Consider the following 15,774-nt stretch of genomic DNA (forward strand, 5'->3'; position numbering starts at 1 on the left):
GAGAAGAGGGGCAGAGGCTATGACGCTGCGTTTAGGGGACGGCCAACAAATGGCTGTTGTTGTGATTGTTTTAAAGAGACTGAGACCATAAAGGACAGAAAGGATCAGGCACCAAACCCCGACAGGTCTGTGATTGCTTCCTGTATACATACTACAACTCCCATTATGTGGTCTGCATTTAACTCCCTTCTATCCATATGCACAGTAATACTTCTCCTGTCCTGTATGCTGGGTGTAATCCTCAGTATATATATATATATATATATATATATATATATATATACAGTGCACAGTACCACTTCTTCTGTCCTGTATACAGGGTGTTATCCTCAGTATATATATATACAGGGCACAGTACCACTTCTCCTGTCCTGTATACAGGGTGTTATCCTCAGTATATATACAGTGCACAGTAGCACTTCTCCTGTCCTGTATGCTGGGTGTAATCCTCAGTATATATATATATATATATATATATATATATATATATATATATATATGTTAGGGATAGTCCGAACCGAGTTCGGTTCGGGTTCGTACGAACCCGAACCCTCGGTAATGATTCCCGCTGTCTGCCCGCTCTATCTTACAGTCTCTCTTACAGTCCTCGGTTCTCTTACAGTCCCTGTCTCTCTTACAGTCCTCGGTTCTCTTACAGTCCCTGTCTCTCTCACAGTCCTCGGTTCTGTTACAGTTCTCGGTTCTCTTACAGTCCCTGTCTCTCTTACAGTCCTCGGTTCTCTTACAGTCCCTGTCTCTCTTACAGTCCTCGGTTCTCTTACAGTCCCTGTCTCTCTTACAGTCCTCGGTTCTCTTACAGTCCCTGTCTCTCTCACAGTCCTCGGTTCTGTTACAGTTCTCGGTTCTCTTACAGTCCCTGTCTCTCTTACAGTCCTCGGTTCTCTTACAGTCCCTGTCTCTCTTACAGTCCTCGGTTCTCTTACAGTCCCTGTCTCTCTTACAGTCCTCGGTTCTCTTACAGTCCCTGTCTCTCTTACACTCCTCGGTTCTCTTACAGTCCCTGTCTCTCTTACAGTCCTCGGTTCTCTTACAGTCCCTGTCTCTCTTACAGTCCTCGGTTCTCTTACAGTCCCTGTCTCTCTTACAGTCCTCGGTTCTCTTACAGTCCCTGTCTCTCTTACAGTCCTCGGTTCTCTTACAGTCCCTGTCTCTCTTACAGTCCTCGGTTCTCTTACAGTCCCTGTCTCTCTTACACTCCTCGGTTCTCTTACAGTCCCTGTCTCTCTTACAGTCCTCGGTTCTCTTACAGTCCCTGTCTCTCTTACAGTCCTCGGTTCTCTTACAGTCCCTGTCTCTCTTACAGTCCTCGGTTCTCTTACAGTCCCTGTCTCTCTTACAGTCCTCCAAGAAGATGTAGGAGACCGCACTTCCAAAAACAGTAAATGCAAAAAAACTAATTTTCAGCAGCACAAGAAGAAAAAAGAGGTTGTGGGTGCACGTCTTACCAAACCGGACCCAGGTTCGTATAAAGTATCTTACAGTCCTCGGTTCTCTTACAGTCCTCGGTTCTCTTACAGTCCCTGTCTCTTTTACAGTCCCCGTCTCTCTTGTGGTCCCTGTCTCTCTTTGCCCCTCATCAGTTTGGAGTAGGTTTCTGGCTAGTGTGAGCAATGCCTAGTAAGTGCATGCAAAAGGACGCTGGTTGACCTCAGGGAGATCAACCAAAACACCACAGAGACACCACCACATGTCTCAACGTCAGTGTATTCTAGAACATTGCCCCCTGGGAAATCAAATATGCAAAAGAACAGTGCAGAGACACCATCACATGTCTCAAGGTCAGTGAACTAGCCAGACCTTCCTCCGGGAAGGAACAACCAAGCCAAGGAATGTCTCCAATCAAGGAAACCCCCCAAGCAAGGTATCCATCCACAGACAGCTGTTTCGGGGTATTTGCCCCTCATCAGTGTGGAGTAGGATTCTGGCTAGTGGGAGCAATGACTAGTAAGTGCATGCAACTGCCATCATATCAGACACAGCGATAGGTCTGATCGGTCCTTGTCTGACTGTTTACACCCTGAGGAGGGAGAAGACCGAACAAAGCGCAGTCCTCTCCCGACTTTGTGTCATGTGATCAGTCCCTAATGTTATGTCATGTTATGGTCCCTAAGGAGAAGCCGCCATGTATCTCCTCACTTACATAATTGTTGCTGGATTCTTGGCTCAGGGATGAGCTGATCAGAAGAGCCGTGGCCGGAGACGAGTTACGTTCTATTAAGTCACAGGACTGTGCGGCTTATGTCCAAACGAGAACAACACAAACTCTGCGTGACCCCAGCGAATAATCACAGCCAGGACTGAGAGAGAGAGACGGGGCTCCAGAGCTGCGCTCACAATTCAGGAACTGAAAGCTAGCACTGATACAACGCTGCACAGTCCCATCGAGGGCAATGACCAGCAGAGAGATCAAGAGAGCAGAGAGATGGTGGAAGGAGGAAGTAAGACCGCGGTGAGCCGAGAAGATGAGAGAGGGAAGAGGAACTATGATGAACGTGACAGTATCTGGGGAAGTGGTACTGTGCGCTGTCCATATATAAGGGTGGGTTCACACTACGGAATTCTCGGGGATAAACTCCACGGAATTCCGTTGGCTGTCCACGCGCACGTCAGCGCGCCTTTCCGCCGGCTCCATAGACACCATTCTATGGGCCGGCGTATCCTGCTATCTGCTGAAAGAAGTGACATGTCACTTCGGTAAGAGAACCGAGGACTGTAAGAGAGACAGGGACTGTAAGAGAACCGAGGACTGTAAGAGAGACAGGGTCTGTAGGAGAACAGAGGACTGTAAGAGAACCGAGGACTGTAACAGAACCGAGGACTGTAAGAGAACCGAGGACTGTAAGAGAACCGAGGACTGTAACAGAACCGAGGACTGTAAGAGAATCGAGGACTGTAACAGAACAGAGGACTGTAAGAGAGACAGGGACTTAAGAGAACCGAGGACTGTAAGAGAGACAGGGACTGTAAAAGAACCGAGGACTGTAACAGAACCGAGGACTGTAAGAGAGACAGGTACTGTAAAAGAACCGAGGACTGTAAGAGAGACAGGGACTGTAAAAGAACCGAGGACTGTAAGAAAGATAGGGACTGTAAGAGAACCGAGGACTGTAAGAGAGACAGGGACTGTAAGAGAGACAGGGACTGTAAGAGAACCGAGGACTGTAAGAGAGACAGGGACTGTAAGAGAACCAAGGACTGTAAGAGAGCTGAGGACTGTAAGAGAGCTGAGGACTGTAAGAGAACTGAGGACTGTAACAAAGACAGGGACTGTAAGAGAACCGAGGACTGTAACAAAGACAGGGACTGTAAGAGAACCGAGGACTGTAAGAGAGACAGGGACTGTAAGAGAGACGGGGACTGTAAGAGAACCAAGTACTGTAAGAGAGACGGGGACTGCTATCTTGAGATACTGACATCACTCTTCAGCCTGTGACATAGCTCTGCAGCCTGTGACATCGCTCTGCAGCCTGTGACATCACTCTGCAGTCTGTGACAGACCGTATATAGCTGTAGAGTAAATGGCGGAGCAGCAGAGTGTGTAGTGGCGGTTGTGGAGGAGCTGTGGTACTGTGTGCAGATAGAGGAAGTGTCTGGTGCCCTGTGTGTGATCGGGGGGGCCGCACTCTCCTCCTGTAGACAGAACCGGCCACTCATGTGCAAACCTGGCATGTGCTGACTCAGCCGGTCTGGCCCTAAATCCCTGGTATAACCCGTGGTATATGGCACTGAGGATCCGCGCTGGGCACGGTAGGACGCTCGCTGCACAGGGATATATAGGTGGGTGGGGGCGGCCATGTCTGTGTACACAGGGGATGTCTGTCTGCACTTCCTCTACCAGAGAAGGGGGCCGGGGGCAGAGACACAAAGCAGAGACCTCAGAGCTGCGGATCTGCAAATCTGCTGTGTCTGAACTCTGCCCTAAGATTTCTCCTGAATCACTGGTGGCATCTGTATGTAAAGTGTGGCCGAAAAGTCTCTTGATTCTCTGTATGTGCTGTATACAAGCTATTACTCTCTGGTATCAGCCATGTCAGGCTGGGGTGGGGGGTGACTGTAGGACAGGTATATACAATCTATTACTCTCTGGTATCAGCCATGTCAGGCTGGGGGGGGTGACTGTAGGACAGGTATATACAATCTATTACTCTCTGGTATCAGCCATGTCAGGCTGGGGGGGGGGTGTCTGTAGGACAGGTATATACAGTCTATTACTCTCTTGTATCAGCCATGTCAGGCTGGGGGGGGGTGACTGTAGGACAGGTATATACAATCTATTACTCTCTGGTATCAGCCATGTCAGGCTGGGGGAGGGGAGGTGACTGTAGGACAGGTATATACAATCTATTACTCTCTGGTATCAGCCATGCCAGGCTGGGGGGGAGGTGACTGTAGGACAGGTATATACAATCTATTACTCTCTGGTATCAGCCATGTCAGGCTGGGGGGGGGGGGGACTGTAGGACAGGTATATACAATCTATTACTCTATGGTATCAGTCATGTCAGGCTGGGGGGGGGGAGGTGACTGTAGGACAGGTATATACAATCTATTACTCTCTGGTATCAGCCATGTCAGGCTGGGGGGGGGGGGGGACTGTAGGACAGGTATATACAATCTATTACTCTCTGGCATCGGCCATGTCAGGCTGGGGGGGGGGGGTGACTGTAGGACAGGTATATACAATCTATTACTCTCTGGTATCAGCCATGTCAGGCTGGGGATTGTAGTTGTATAATAAGGCCACTCACATTCATCTCCTTTCTTTCAGCTGTAAGATGTCGCTGTCTTGGATCCTCCTTGTCTCCTTGGTCGGTCTTGGCCGCCCTTTGCCCCTATGGGAGGAGAGGGACGCCCTTCTGGAGCTGGAGGACTCCCGTAGAGTCGGGGGTAACATCATCTTGGGGGAGAGAGAAGTGGAGGCCAATAAGAACCTGATGAAGATAAAGGAAGCAGAAATGGGTCAGGCCATTAAAAGCGGCCTCTTCCCTCCCAGCATGCACTTCTTCAGGGCCCGGGAGCACATCCAGAAGAGCAAAGTGTTCAGTATCCTCCGAGAGATGCCCAAAGGTTAGAGGTCACTCGTCCATGAGCCAAACAGGGGTCCGTTCTACAAGTGGGAGTATATTACACTATATGTGTTGGTGCTGAGTGTATTATACTCTATGTGTTGGTGCTGAGTGTATTATACTATATGTGTTGGTGCTGAGTATATTATATTATATGTGTTGGTGCTGAGTGTATTATACTACATGTGTTGGTGCTGAGTATATTATATGTGTTGGTGCTGAGTATATTATACTATATGTGTTGGTGCTGAGTGTATTATACTATATGTGTTGGTGCTGAGTGTATTATACTATATGTGTTGGTGCTGAGTATATTATACTATATGTGTTGGTGCTGAGTGTATTATATTATATGTGTTGGTGCTGAGTATATTATACTATATGTGTTGGTGCTGAGTATATTATACTATATGTGTTGGTGCTGAGTATATTATACTATATGTGTTGGTGCTGAGTATATTATACTATATGTGTTGGTGCTGAGTATATTATATGTGTTGGTGCTGAGTGTATTATATTATATGTGTTGGTGCTGAGTGTATTATACTATATGTGTTGGTGCTGAGTATATTATACTATATGTGTTGGTGCTGAGTGTATTATATTATATGTGTTGGTGCTGAGTGTATTATACTATATGTGTTGGTGCTGAGTATATTATATGTGTTGGTGCTGAGTGTATTATACTATATGTGTTGGTGCTGAGTATATTATATGTGTTGGTGCTGAGTATATTATATTATATGTGTTGGTGCTGAGTATATTATACTATATGTGTTGGTGCTGAGTATATTATATGTGTTGGTGCTGAGTATATTATACTATATGTGTTGGTGCTGAGTATATTATATGTGTTGGTGCTGAGTATATTACACTATATGTGTTGGTGCTGAGTATATTATACTATATGTGTTGGTGCTGAGTGTATTATACTATATGTGTTGGTGCTGAGTATATTATATGTGTTGGTGCTGAGTATATTATAATATATGTGTTGGTGCTGAGTATATTATACTATATGTGTTGGTGCTGAGTGTATTATACTATATGTGTTGGTGCTGAGTATATTATAATATATGTGTTGGTGCTGAGTGTATTATACTATATGTGTTGGTGCTGAGTATATTATAATATATGTGTTGGTGCTGAGTGTATTATACTATATGTGTTGGTGCTGAGTGTATTATACTATATGTGTTGGTGCTGAGTATATTATATGTGTTGGTGCTGAGTATATTATATGTGTTGGTGCTGAGTATATTATACTATATGTGTTGGTGCTGAGTATATTATACTATATGTGTTGGTGCTGAGTATATTATACTATATGTGTTGGTGCTGAGTGTATTATACTATATGTGTTGGTGCTGAGTATATTATACTATATGTGTTGGTGCTGAGTATATTATATGTGTTGGTGCTGAGTATATTATAATATATGTGTTGGTGCTGAGTATATTATACTATATGTGTTTGTGCTGAGTATATTATACTATATGTGTTGGTGCTGAGTATATTATATGTGTTGGTGCTGAGTATATTATATTATATGTGTTGGTGCTGAGTGTATTATACTATATGTGTTGGTGCTGAGTTACTGAGTATATTATAATATATGTGTTGGTGCTGAGTATATTATATTATATGTGTTGGTGCTGAGTATATTATACTATATGTGTTGGTGCTGAGTATATTATACTATATGTGTTGGTGCTGAGTGTATTATAATATATGTGTTGGTGCTGAGTGTATTATACTATATGTGTTGGTGCTGAGTATATTATATGTGTTGGTGCTGAGTATATTACACTATATGTGTTGGTGCTGAGTATATTATACTATATGTGTTGGTGCTGAGTATATTATATGTGTTGGTGCTGAGTATATTACACTATATGTGTTGGTGCTGAGTGTATTATACTATATGTGTTGGTGCTGAGTGTATTATACTATATGTGTTGGTGCTGAGTATATTATACTATATGTGTTGGTGCTGAGTATATTATAATATATGTGTTGGTGCTGAGTGTATTATACTATATGTGTTGGTGCTGAGTATATTATACTATATGTGTTGGTGCTGAGTATATTATACTATATGTGTTGGTGCTGAGTATATTATATGTGTTGGTGCTGAGTATATTACACTATATGTGTTGGTCCTGAGTGTATTATACTATATGTGTTGGTGCTGAGTATATTATATGTGTTGGTGCTGAGTGTATTATACTATATGTGTTGGTGCTGAGTGTATTATACTATATGTGTTGGTGCTGAGTATATTATACTATATGTGTTGGTGCTGAGTATATTATACTATATGTGTTGGTGCTGAGTATATTATATGTGTTGGTGCTGAGTATATTACACTATATGTGTTGGTCCTGAGTGTATTATACTATATGTGTTGGTGCTGAGTATATTATATGTGTTGGTGCTGAGTGTATTATACTATATGTGTTGGTGCTGAGTGTATTATACTATATGTGTTGGTGCTGAGTATATTATATGTGTTGGTGCTGAGTATATTATACTATATGTGTTGGTGCTGAGTATATTATATGTGTTGGTGCTGAGTATATTACACTATATGTGTTGGTGCTGAGTATATTATATGTGTTGGTGCTGAGTGTATTATACTATATGTGTTGGTGCTGAGTATATTATATTATATGTGTTGGTGCTGAGTGTATTATACTATATGTGTTGGTGCTGAGTGTATTATACTATATGTGTTGGTGCTGAGTATATTATACTATATGTGTTGGTGCTGAGTATATTATACTATATGTGTTGGTGCTGAGTATATTATATGTGTTGGTGCTGAGTATATTACACTATATGTGTTGGTCCTGAGTGTATTATACTATATGTGTTGGTGCTGAGTATATTATATGTGTTGGTGCTGAGTGTATTATACTATATGTGTTGGTGCTGAGTGTATTATACTATATGTGTTGGTGCTGAGTATATTATATGTGTTGGTGCTGAGTATATTATACTATATGTGTTGGTGCTGAGTATATTATATGTGTTGGTGCTGAGTATATTACACTATATGTGTTGGTGCTGAGTGTATTATACTATATGTGTTGGTGCTGAGTATATTATACTATATGTGTTGGTGCTGAGTATATTATACTATATGTGTTGGTGCTGAGTATATTATATGTGTTGGTGCTGAGTATATTATATTATATGTGTTGGTGCTGAGTATATTACACTATATGTGTTGGTGCTGAGTGTATTATACTATATGTGTTGGTGCTGAGTATATTATATGTGTTGGTGCTGAGTATATTATACTATATGTGTTGGTGCTGAGTATATTATATTATATGTGTTGGTGCTGAGTGTATTATACTATATGTGTTGGTGCTGAGTATATTATACTATATGTGTTGGTGCTGAGTATATTATATGTGTTGGTGCTGAGTGTATTATACTATATGTGTTGGTGCTGAGTGTATTATAATATATGTGTTGGTGCTGAGTATATTATATGTGTTGGTGCTGAGTGTATTATACTATGTGTGTTGGTGCGGAGTATATTATATGTGTTGGTGCTGAGTATATTACACTATATGTGTTGGTGCTGAGTGTATTATACTATATGTGTTGGTGCTATGTATATATGTTATTCCTCTTCTTTCCTCGGCCACCACAGGGGGCGCTCTGCACTTACATGACTTTGCAGTGGTGGGCGTGGATTGGCTGGTGAAGAACGTCACGTATCTCCCGGACTGTTACATCTGTTTCTCCAGCGCAGGGAACGTCAGGTTCATCTTCTCCAGCCCGGCCCCGGTGGGGAAGCTGCCGCCCGGCTGCTCGGAGTGGATCCTTCTCGAGACGTATCGAAAAAAACTGGGGGACGTGACGGAGTTTGATGGGAGGTGAGTATGTGAGTCTGGGGGATCTGGATTATTACAGGACACTCTGATCTTACAGTAATGTGGGGGCTGTGTATCCCTTCTAGTCTGATCCGTAACCTGACGCTGCTGACGGACACCCCCGAGCTGGACTACCCCTCCCAGGATGCAATATGGCGCAGGTTCGAGGGGGTGTTCATCGCCAGCTCCGGCCTTATCCTTTACGCTCCCGTCTTCAAGGAATATATCTACGAGAGTCTCAATGAACTTTATCGCGACAACATCCAGTACGTTGAGCTGAGGGCGATGCTCCCCCCGGTGAGTGACTCATCCTAAGGAATGGTTCAGTCCAAAAGCATGGCGGCTAATAGATTGTATATGACCTCCCCAGGTGTACGAGCTGGATGGGACGACCCACGATCGCGCCTGGTTAGTGGCGACCTACAAAGACATCACCAATCGCTTCAAGGGAGATCATCCAGACTTCATAGGGTTAAAGATCATTTATACCGTACACAGGTAAACCCCACCTCTATCCATAGAGAAATGGCTCCTATCATGCCTCTAGAGCTCATCCTGAGCCTCCTGGTTCATAAAAACTTAGAACATTAAAGGGGTACTCCGCTCAAACATTTAGTCTCCTTCCCCCAGTTTTGAACTGCTGGTCTCTGCTGAAGACACAAAATCTGTGTTTGAGCCTCTCTCTCTCTCTCTGTCTCCCCCTCTCTTCTAAAACAGCTAATGTAAACAAGTCCCTGGCAGGCTTTATCTGCAACTTTGTAGCTTCTCTGTAATGCTTCGCGGGTTACTTGACCTCAGAATAACCCTCACAGCATTACAAAGAAGCTGCAATGTTGCAGATACAGCCAGCCAAGGACTTGTTTACATCACCTGTCTCAAAAGGGAGAGGGGAGGAGGCAGAAAGGGAGTCTCACACGTAGATTTTTAATTCTTCAGCAGAAAGCAACTGCTGAGAACTGGGGGAAGGAGACAGAATAGATAATAACGAGTATGGAAAGAATTGTTAGTCTCACCATGGGCAGCAACATATCATAAGATATGTTTGAGTGGAATACCCCTTTAACTTTCATTTATGAGAATGTAAATGTTTTGTACCACTGAACTTCCACTTTAAGTCAGCCCTTTAAGGAACAGCAATCATGTGACTTCTCCCCTGCAGGCATGAAGATCTTCCACAAGTGAAGGAAGCCGTGCATTATGCAATGCAGCTCATGTCTCAGTTCCCGGACACCATGGCCGGCTTTGATCTGGTAAGCGATACCATAGATACATATACAAGGGGGCGGGTACAGCCACGGGCATCCAATAAGTAATCGGTCTCTATTCCTTTAAGGTCGGCCAAGAAGATGCCGGCCACTCGCTGTACCAGATGCGCGAGGCCCTCAACATCCCCAGCAAGATGGGAGTCTCCCTGCCGTATTTCTTCCACGCTGGAGAGACTAGTAAGCAAGTGAGGTTATGGCCTCTTCTCATCCTAGTCGCTGACTAGTGGTAGAAAAAGTTTAAAGAAAGTTTTAATCTAGAGAAAGTTCTGAGTATTGGGCGGGGCCTCAGCAGTAATAAGGGGCGTGGTTTAATCATAGGGATGGGCATAAGCAACTACTTCCGTACACACAGAACGGCCCCTTTATTAGAGTCCATGGGGGAGATTTATCAAACATGGTGTAAAGTGAAACCGGCTCAGTTGCCCCTAGCAACCAATCAGATTCCACCTTTCATTTTCCAAAGAGTCTGTGAGGAATGAAAAGTGGAATCTGATTGGTTGCTAGGGGCAACTGAGCCAGTCTCACTTTACACCATGTGCGATAAATCTCCCCCAATGACTATATATTTCCAGGCTGGCAGGGAACGGACGTAGATGAAAATGTGCTGGACGCCTTGTTGCTGAACACTTCCCGGATCGGTCATGGATACGCCCTCTTGAAGCACCCCGCCGCCCAGGAGATGTCTCTGAAGATGAATGTGCCTTTAGAGATCTGTCCAATCTCCAATCAGGTCAGATATGGAGCGGTGCTCCGGGCTAAACTGGTGCCAGAAAGTTTTATACATCTGTAAAATTCTTCTGTTTAAAAATCTTGTCTTCCAGTACTTATCAGCTGCTGTATGTCCTTCAGGAAGTGGTGTATTCTCTCCAGTCTGACACTGTGCTCTCTGCTGCCACCTCTGTCCATGTCAGGAACTGTCCAGAGCAGCAGCAAATCCCCATAGTAAACCTCTCCTGCTCTGGACAGTTCCTGACATAGACAGAGGTGGCAGCAGAGAGCACTGTGTCTGACTGGAGAGAAGAAACCACTTCCTTTAAGTGGACCTATCTAAGTAGGGCATTACTTTGCTGTAGTCAGTGACGATACACCTAAATACAATCTGTACTCATGGCTATGACGATCCGTCTATTGCTGGTCGTGGGCACTGAGTGACATATCCAGTAGTAGAGACCCCAGTTAAGGGAGAGCCAGACATCGGTATAATCCTTAGGTCCTGGAAAGTTACAGCGGGGTACGTCAGCATAGATGCTCTTCCCCAATCTGCTGGCTGTAGACTGAGGCTCCTAGCTCAGAGAGAAAAGAATAGCCCCTCAGCATGGATAGGTTTTAGGTTTCACTGTTTATGGTAGCCGCACCTGAGGTGTACTAGCCCGCTATGGCTGGTGGTTAGAAACACTTGAAATCAGAATATACTTGATGTTCACCGGCCTAAGACTCTCAGGATACTGAGACTGGAACTAATCTCGACTATTCGGAGCACATGGCCCACTTCACCTCTACTTATAACCTCTTGGGCAGCCTGTCATTGGTGGAGAGAAACCTGGGGACAGAAAGGTATCTGTCTGTGAGGTGACCTTTACAGGGATAGGTAATGTACTTACAATAATACCGTAGCAGACAGTGACATCTAGTGTCCAAAATGCAGTAAGACACGAACATCCTCAGATTACTCACTGGTATACCTACACATACACAAACATATAAAGCGGCAACGGCACATGGGTTCTGAGACTGCCATCTTGTTTGTATGTGACCAAGGACACCATGGCTGTATAACATGACCTATATCTCTCCCCTGCAGGTCCTCCTCTTGGTGTCGGACCTACGCAACCACCCTGCGGCCACTCTACTGGCTGAAGGTCATCCTCTGGTCATCAGCTCGGACGACCCATCCATTTTTGGAGCCCAAGGATTGTCCTATGACTTCTATGAGGCGTTTGTGGGACTTGGGGGGTTTAAGGCCGATTTGAAGACTCTCAAACAGCTGGCGATCAATTCAATCAGGTAAGTGACAGGCAGCACATCTCAATGCTAAGTCTGAACATAGTCCTAGGCATAGTGCCATGCAGGACCCCTGCTGCAAGTGAAGGGTAGCACAGAACTATTTACCTGTAGCATTGTGGATCCCTGAGCAGGTCGACACTCTCCGGAGATCAGAGATGGTCAGGACCCTCCCATTCTGCAGTTCTTTCTATCCCAGTCGCCGGCTGACATCTAACACCATTTCAGGTTCACCTCCCTGTCTCCGGAGTTGAAGGACAAGCTGATGGACGCCTGGCAGAAGAAGTGGGATAAATTCGTGGAAGATTTAGCCAAGAAGACCTGGGAGGAGCAACAGAACATGATGTGAGATCTGACACCGCACGGTCTACAGGACCATGAAAATATCCGAGAGAAGATGGAGGAAACATGAAAAAAACTGTATGCAACACGGAACAAGCCCAAAGGAGAATGAATGTGTGTGAATGAGGACGAGTGTGAATGGCGGACAAAGATGGCGGAGCCAGGGGACTGGACCGGCAGGGAAGGACCCCCATAGCAAACTCCCCCCCCCCTTGTCTGGCTCCATTATTCGCCTCCCCCACCCCAATGTATAGGGCACTGGGGGGGTTGTGTAGGGGTATAAGTCCTATAGGGGAGTGGGACAGGGTATCCCCATAATAGACGCTACCTGTACATCTGTCATACAGTACCCGTGGTTAGGGCAGGGCGGGAGCCGGGCAGCACTCAACCTGAGACTACAGTCTTGAGCGGGACCCTATATTCACTAGGATGACCCCCAATCCTCGGGTGTTCCCATACGGGTAACTGAATGGGCTGCACCCTGCTTGTTATGCATACAGGAATTAGATTGTAAGCTCCTCTGGAGCAGGGAGTGACTACTTTCTTGCACAGCCTTGCTATTAATGTGTTTTAATAAATGATTCTGATCATACGTAGTGGAGAGCGGCCATGATGCTTCAGTCCTCGTCCAGTCCTTGTGGGGGATCAGTGAGTGAAGTGTGAACAATGGGGGTTAGGAGGGTCTTCTGCTGTGGTCGTAGCACATGAACATCTACATAGGTCTGTGATATCTACTCACTTAGGTCCTATTCACACATCCACAATAAAACAGGGTCAATGGATTTTAATGCTGTGATCCCAGTGTGGACTGTGAAATATATATATATATATATATATATATATACATATACATACACACACACACACACACACTGGGCTGTACATATAATGATATGCTGGGCTGCATATATATATATATATATATATATATATATATATATATATATATATATATATATATATATATAATGGTATGCTGGGCTGTATAGATAGATAGATAGATAGATAGATAGATAGATATACTGGGCTGTATAGCTAGAAGGTAGAAGGAGAAGCAGTAGAAGGAGAGAGATTGTGATCCCGCTGTATAAAGCTTTATATATGTTACAGGACTAAATAAGGTTACATTTTTATTAAAAACTGAACTCAGGAATATGGGGTCACAGTGAGAGGTTACTGGGGGAAAGATTAGAAGCTACATGAGAAAATATTACTTTACTGAAAGAGTATTAGATGCTTGGAACAAACTTCCTGTAGATATGGTAGATAAGTCTACAGTAAGTGAATATAAACCTGCCTGGTATATACAGATATCTATCCTAAGATAACAAGAAAAGAAATACTAATAGAGCAAACTAGATAGTGGGGAGGGGGGCGCTATTTCTGCCAACATCTTCTATGTTTCTATATGAGCAATGCACAGAATAGACCATTTGCTATATAGGGGCTGCACAGAGGGGGCCATCTGTTGTATAGGGACTGCACAGAGGGGGCCATCTGCTATATAGGGGCTGCACAGGGAGGGCATCTGCTGTATAGGGACTGCACAGAGGGGGCCATCTGCTGTATAGGGACTGCACAGCGGGGGCCATCTGCTGTATAGGGACTGCACAGAGGGGGCCATCTGCTGTATAGGGACTGCACAGAAGGGGCCATCTGCTATATAGGGGCTGCACAGAGGGGGCCATCTGCTGTATAGGGACTGCACAGAGGGGGCCATCTGCTGTATAGGGACTGCACAGAAGGGGCCATCTGCTATATAGGGGCTGCACAGAGGGGGCCATCTGCTGTATAGGGACTGCACAGAGGGGGCCATCTGCTGTATAGGGACTGCACAGAAGGGGCCATCTGCTATATAGGGGCTGCACAGAGGGGGCCATCTGCTGTATAGGGGCTGCACAGGGAGGGCCATCTGCTGTATAGGGGCTGCAGTGCACAGAGGGGTCCATCTGCTATATAGGAGCTGCACAGAGGGGGCCATCTGCTATATAGGGGCTGCACAGAGGGGGCCATCTGCTATATAGGGGCTGCACAGGGAGGGCCATCTGCTGTATAGGGGCTGCATAGCGGGAGCCATCTGCTATGTAGGGGCTGCACAGAGGGGGCCATCTGCTGTATAGGGGCTGCACAGAGGGGGCCATCTGCTGTATAGGGGCTGCACAGAGGGGGCCATCTGCTGTATATGGGCTGCACAGAGGGGTCCATCTGCTATATAGGGGCTGCACAGAGGGGTCCATCTGCTATATAGGGGCTGCACAGAGGGGGCCATCTGCTGTATATGGGCTGCACAGAGGGGGCCATCTACTATATAGGGACTGCAAAGAGGGGCCATCTGCTGTACAGGGGCTGCACAGGGAGGGCCATCTGCTATATAGGGGCTGCACAGCGAGGGCCATCTGCTATATAGGGGCTGCACAGAGAGAGCCATCTGCTATATAGAGACTGCACAGGGAGGGCCATCTGCTGTATAGGGGCTGCACAGAGGGGGCCATCTGCTGTATAGGGGCTGCACAGAGGGGGCCATCTACTATATAGGGACTGCAAAGAGGGGCCATCTGCTGTACAGGGGCTGCACAGCGAGGGCCATCTGCTATATAGGGGCTGCACAGAGAGAGCCATCTGCTATATAGGGGCTGCACAGAGAGAGCCATCTGCTATATAGGGACTGCACAGGGAGGGCCATCTGCTATATAGAGACTGCACAGGGAGGGCCATCTGCTATATAGGGGCTGCACAGCGAGGGCCATCTGCTATATAGGGACTGCACAGAGAGAGCCATCTGCTATATAGAGACTGCACAGAGAGAGCCATCTGCTGTATAGGGACTGCACAGAGGGGACATCTTCTGTATAGGGACTGCACAGAGGGGGATATCTGCTATATAGAGGCTACACAAAGGGGGCCATCTGCTATATAGGGGCTGCCTAGAGGAGGCCATCTGCTATGTAGAGGCTGCACAAAGGGGCCATCTGCTATATAGGGGCTGCACAGAGAGGCCTAATACTAAACTAGAGCTGCACAGAAGGGATTAACATGATACTGGAGCTGCACATCAGAGCTATCTATTATATGGGGTCTGTAAAGAATCTCGTACTTGTGGTTAGTATAGAGAAGTATGATAAAGACCGCCTTTTGCCAAACAAGTCTAGCCAGTCAGTTTTGGTAGCACGAGTCCCAGGGTTGCACAAC

General features: G+C 45.5%; 2 protein-coding genes across 7 annotated transcripts in view; one reads left to right on the plus strand and one right to left on the minus strand.

The window, feature by feature from the left end:
* Positions 1–12,823, minus strand: part of CECR2 (CECR2 histone acetyl-lysine reader) — a 51,994-nt gene extending 39,171 nt beyond the window's left edge. The window contains exon 1 of one of the 2 annotated variants that reach the window (XM_069964793.1): positions 12,352–12,823. In XM_069964793.1, the coding sequence (XP_069820894.1) occupies positions 12,352–12,360 (9 nt within the window). In that variant the 5' untranslated portion in view covers positions 12,361–12,823. Of the gene's footprint in view, positions 1–4,769; positions 5,063–12,351 lie in introns of those variants that run through there. The other variant, XM_069964802.1, reaches the window with a different exon arrangement.
* On the plus strand, positions 42–13,181 carry LOC138787497 (adenosine deaminase 2-like). 5 transcript variants are annotated; one of them, XM_069964839.1, is made up of 11 exons: positions 43–125; positions 1,361–1,480; positions 4,790–5,088; positions 8,755–8,980; positions 9,064–9,274; positions 9,348–9,475; positions 10,137–10,227; positions 10,311–10,419; positions 10,815–10,972; positions 12,044–12,246; positions 12,472–13,181. In XM_069964839.1, the coding sequence occupies exons 3-11, from the start codon at positions 4,797–4,799 to the stop codon at positions 12,590–12,592; spliced, it is 1,539 nt and encodes a 512-aa protein (XP_069820940.1). In that variant the 5' UTR covers positions 43–125; positions 1,361–1,480; positions 4,790–4,796; the 3' UTR covers positions 12,593–13,181. The 5 variants fall into 5 exon arrangements, with proteins under 5 accessions (XP_069820931.1, XP_069820940.1, XP_069820923.1 ...); XM_069964830.1 differs by lacking the exon at positions 1,361–1,480 and having other exon boundaries at positions 42–125; XM_069964822.1 differs by lacking the exons at positions 43–125; positions 1,361–1,480 and adding an exon at positions 2,626–2,715.
* The last annotated feature ends 2,593 nt before the right edge of the window (positions 13,182–15,774 follow it).

This window comes from Dendropsophus ebraccatus, chromosome 1 (genome assembly GCF_027789765.1).
Source record: "Dendropsophus ebraccatus isolate aDenEbr1 chromosome 1, aDenEbr1.pat, whole genome shotgun sequence".
Classification (NCBI taxonomy): Eukaryota; Metazoa; Chordata; class Amphibia; order Anura; family Hylidae; genus Dendropsophus; species Dendropsophus ebraccatus.

Excerpts from the sequence above, each read along its gene's own strand:
- LOC138787497 (XM_069964822.1), top strand. The coding sequence starts at position 2,666 with ATGGGCCGGCGTATCCTGCTATCTGCTGAAAGAAGTGACATGTCACTT. Across the intron at positions 2,716-4,789 it reads AGAAGTGACATGTCACTTCG|CTGTAAGATGTCGCTGTCTT; the intron begins GTAAGAGAACCG and ends CCTTTCTTTCAG. Across the intron at positions 8,981-9,063 it reads GTGACGGAGTTTGATGGGAG|TCTGATCCGTAACCTGACGC; the intron begins GTGAGTATGTGA and ends TATCCCTTCTAG.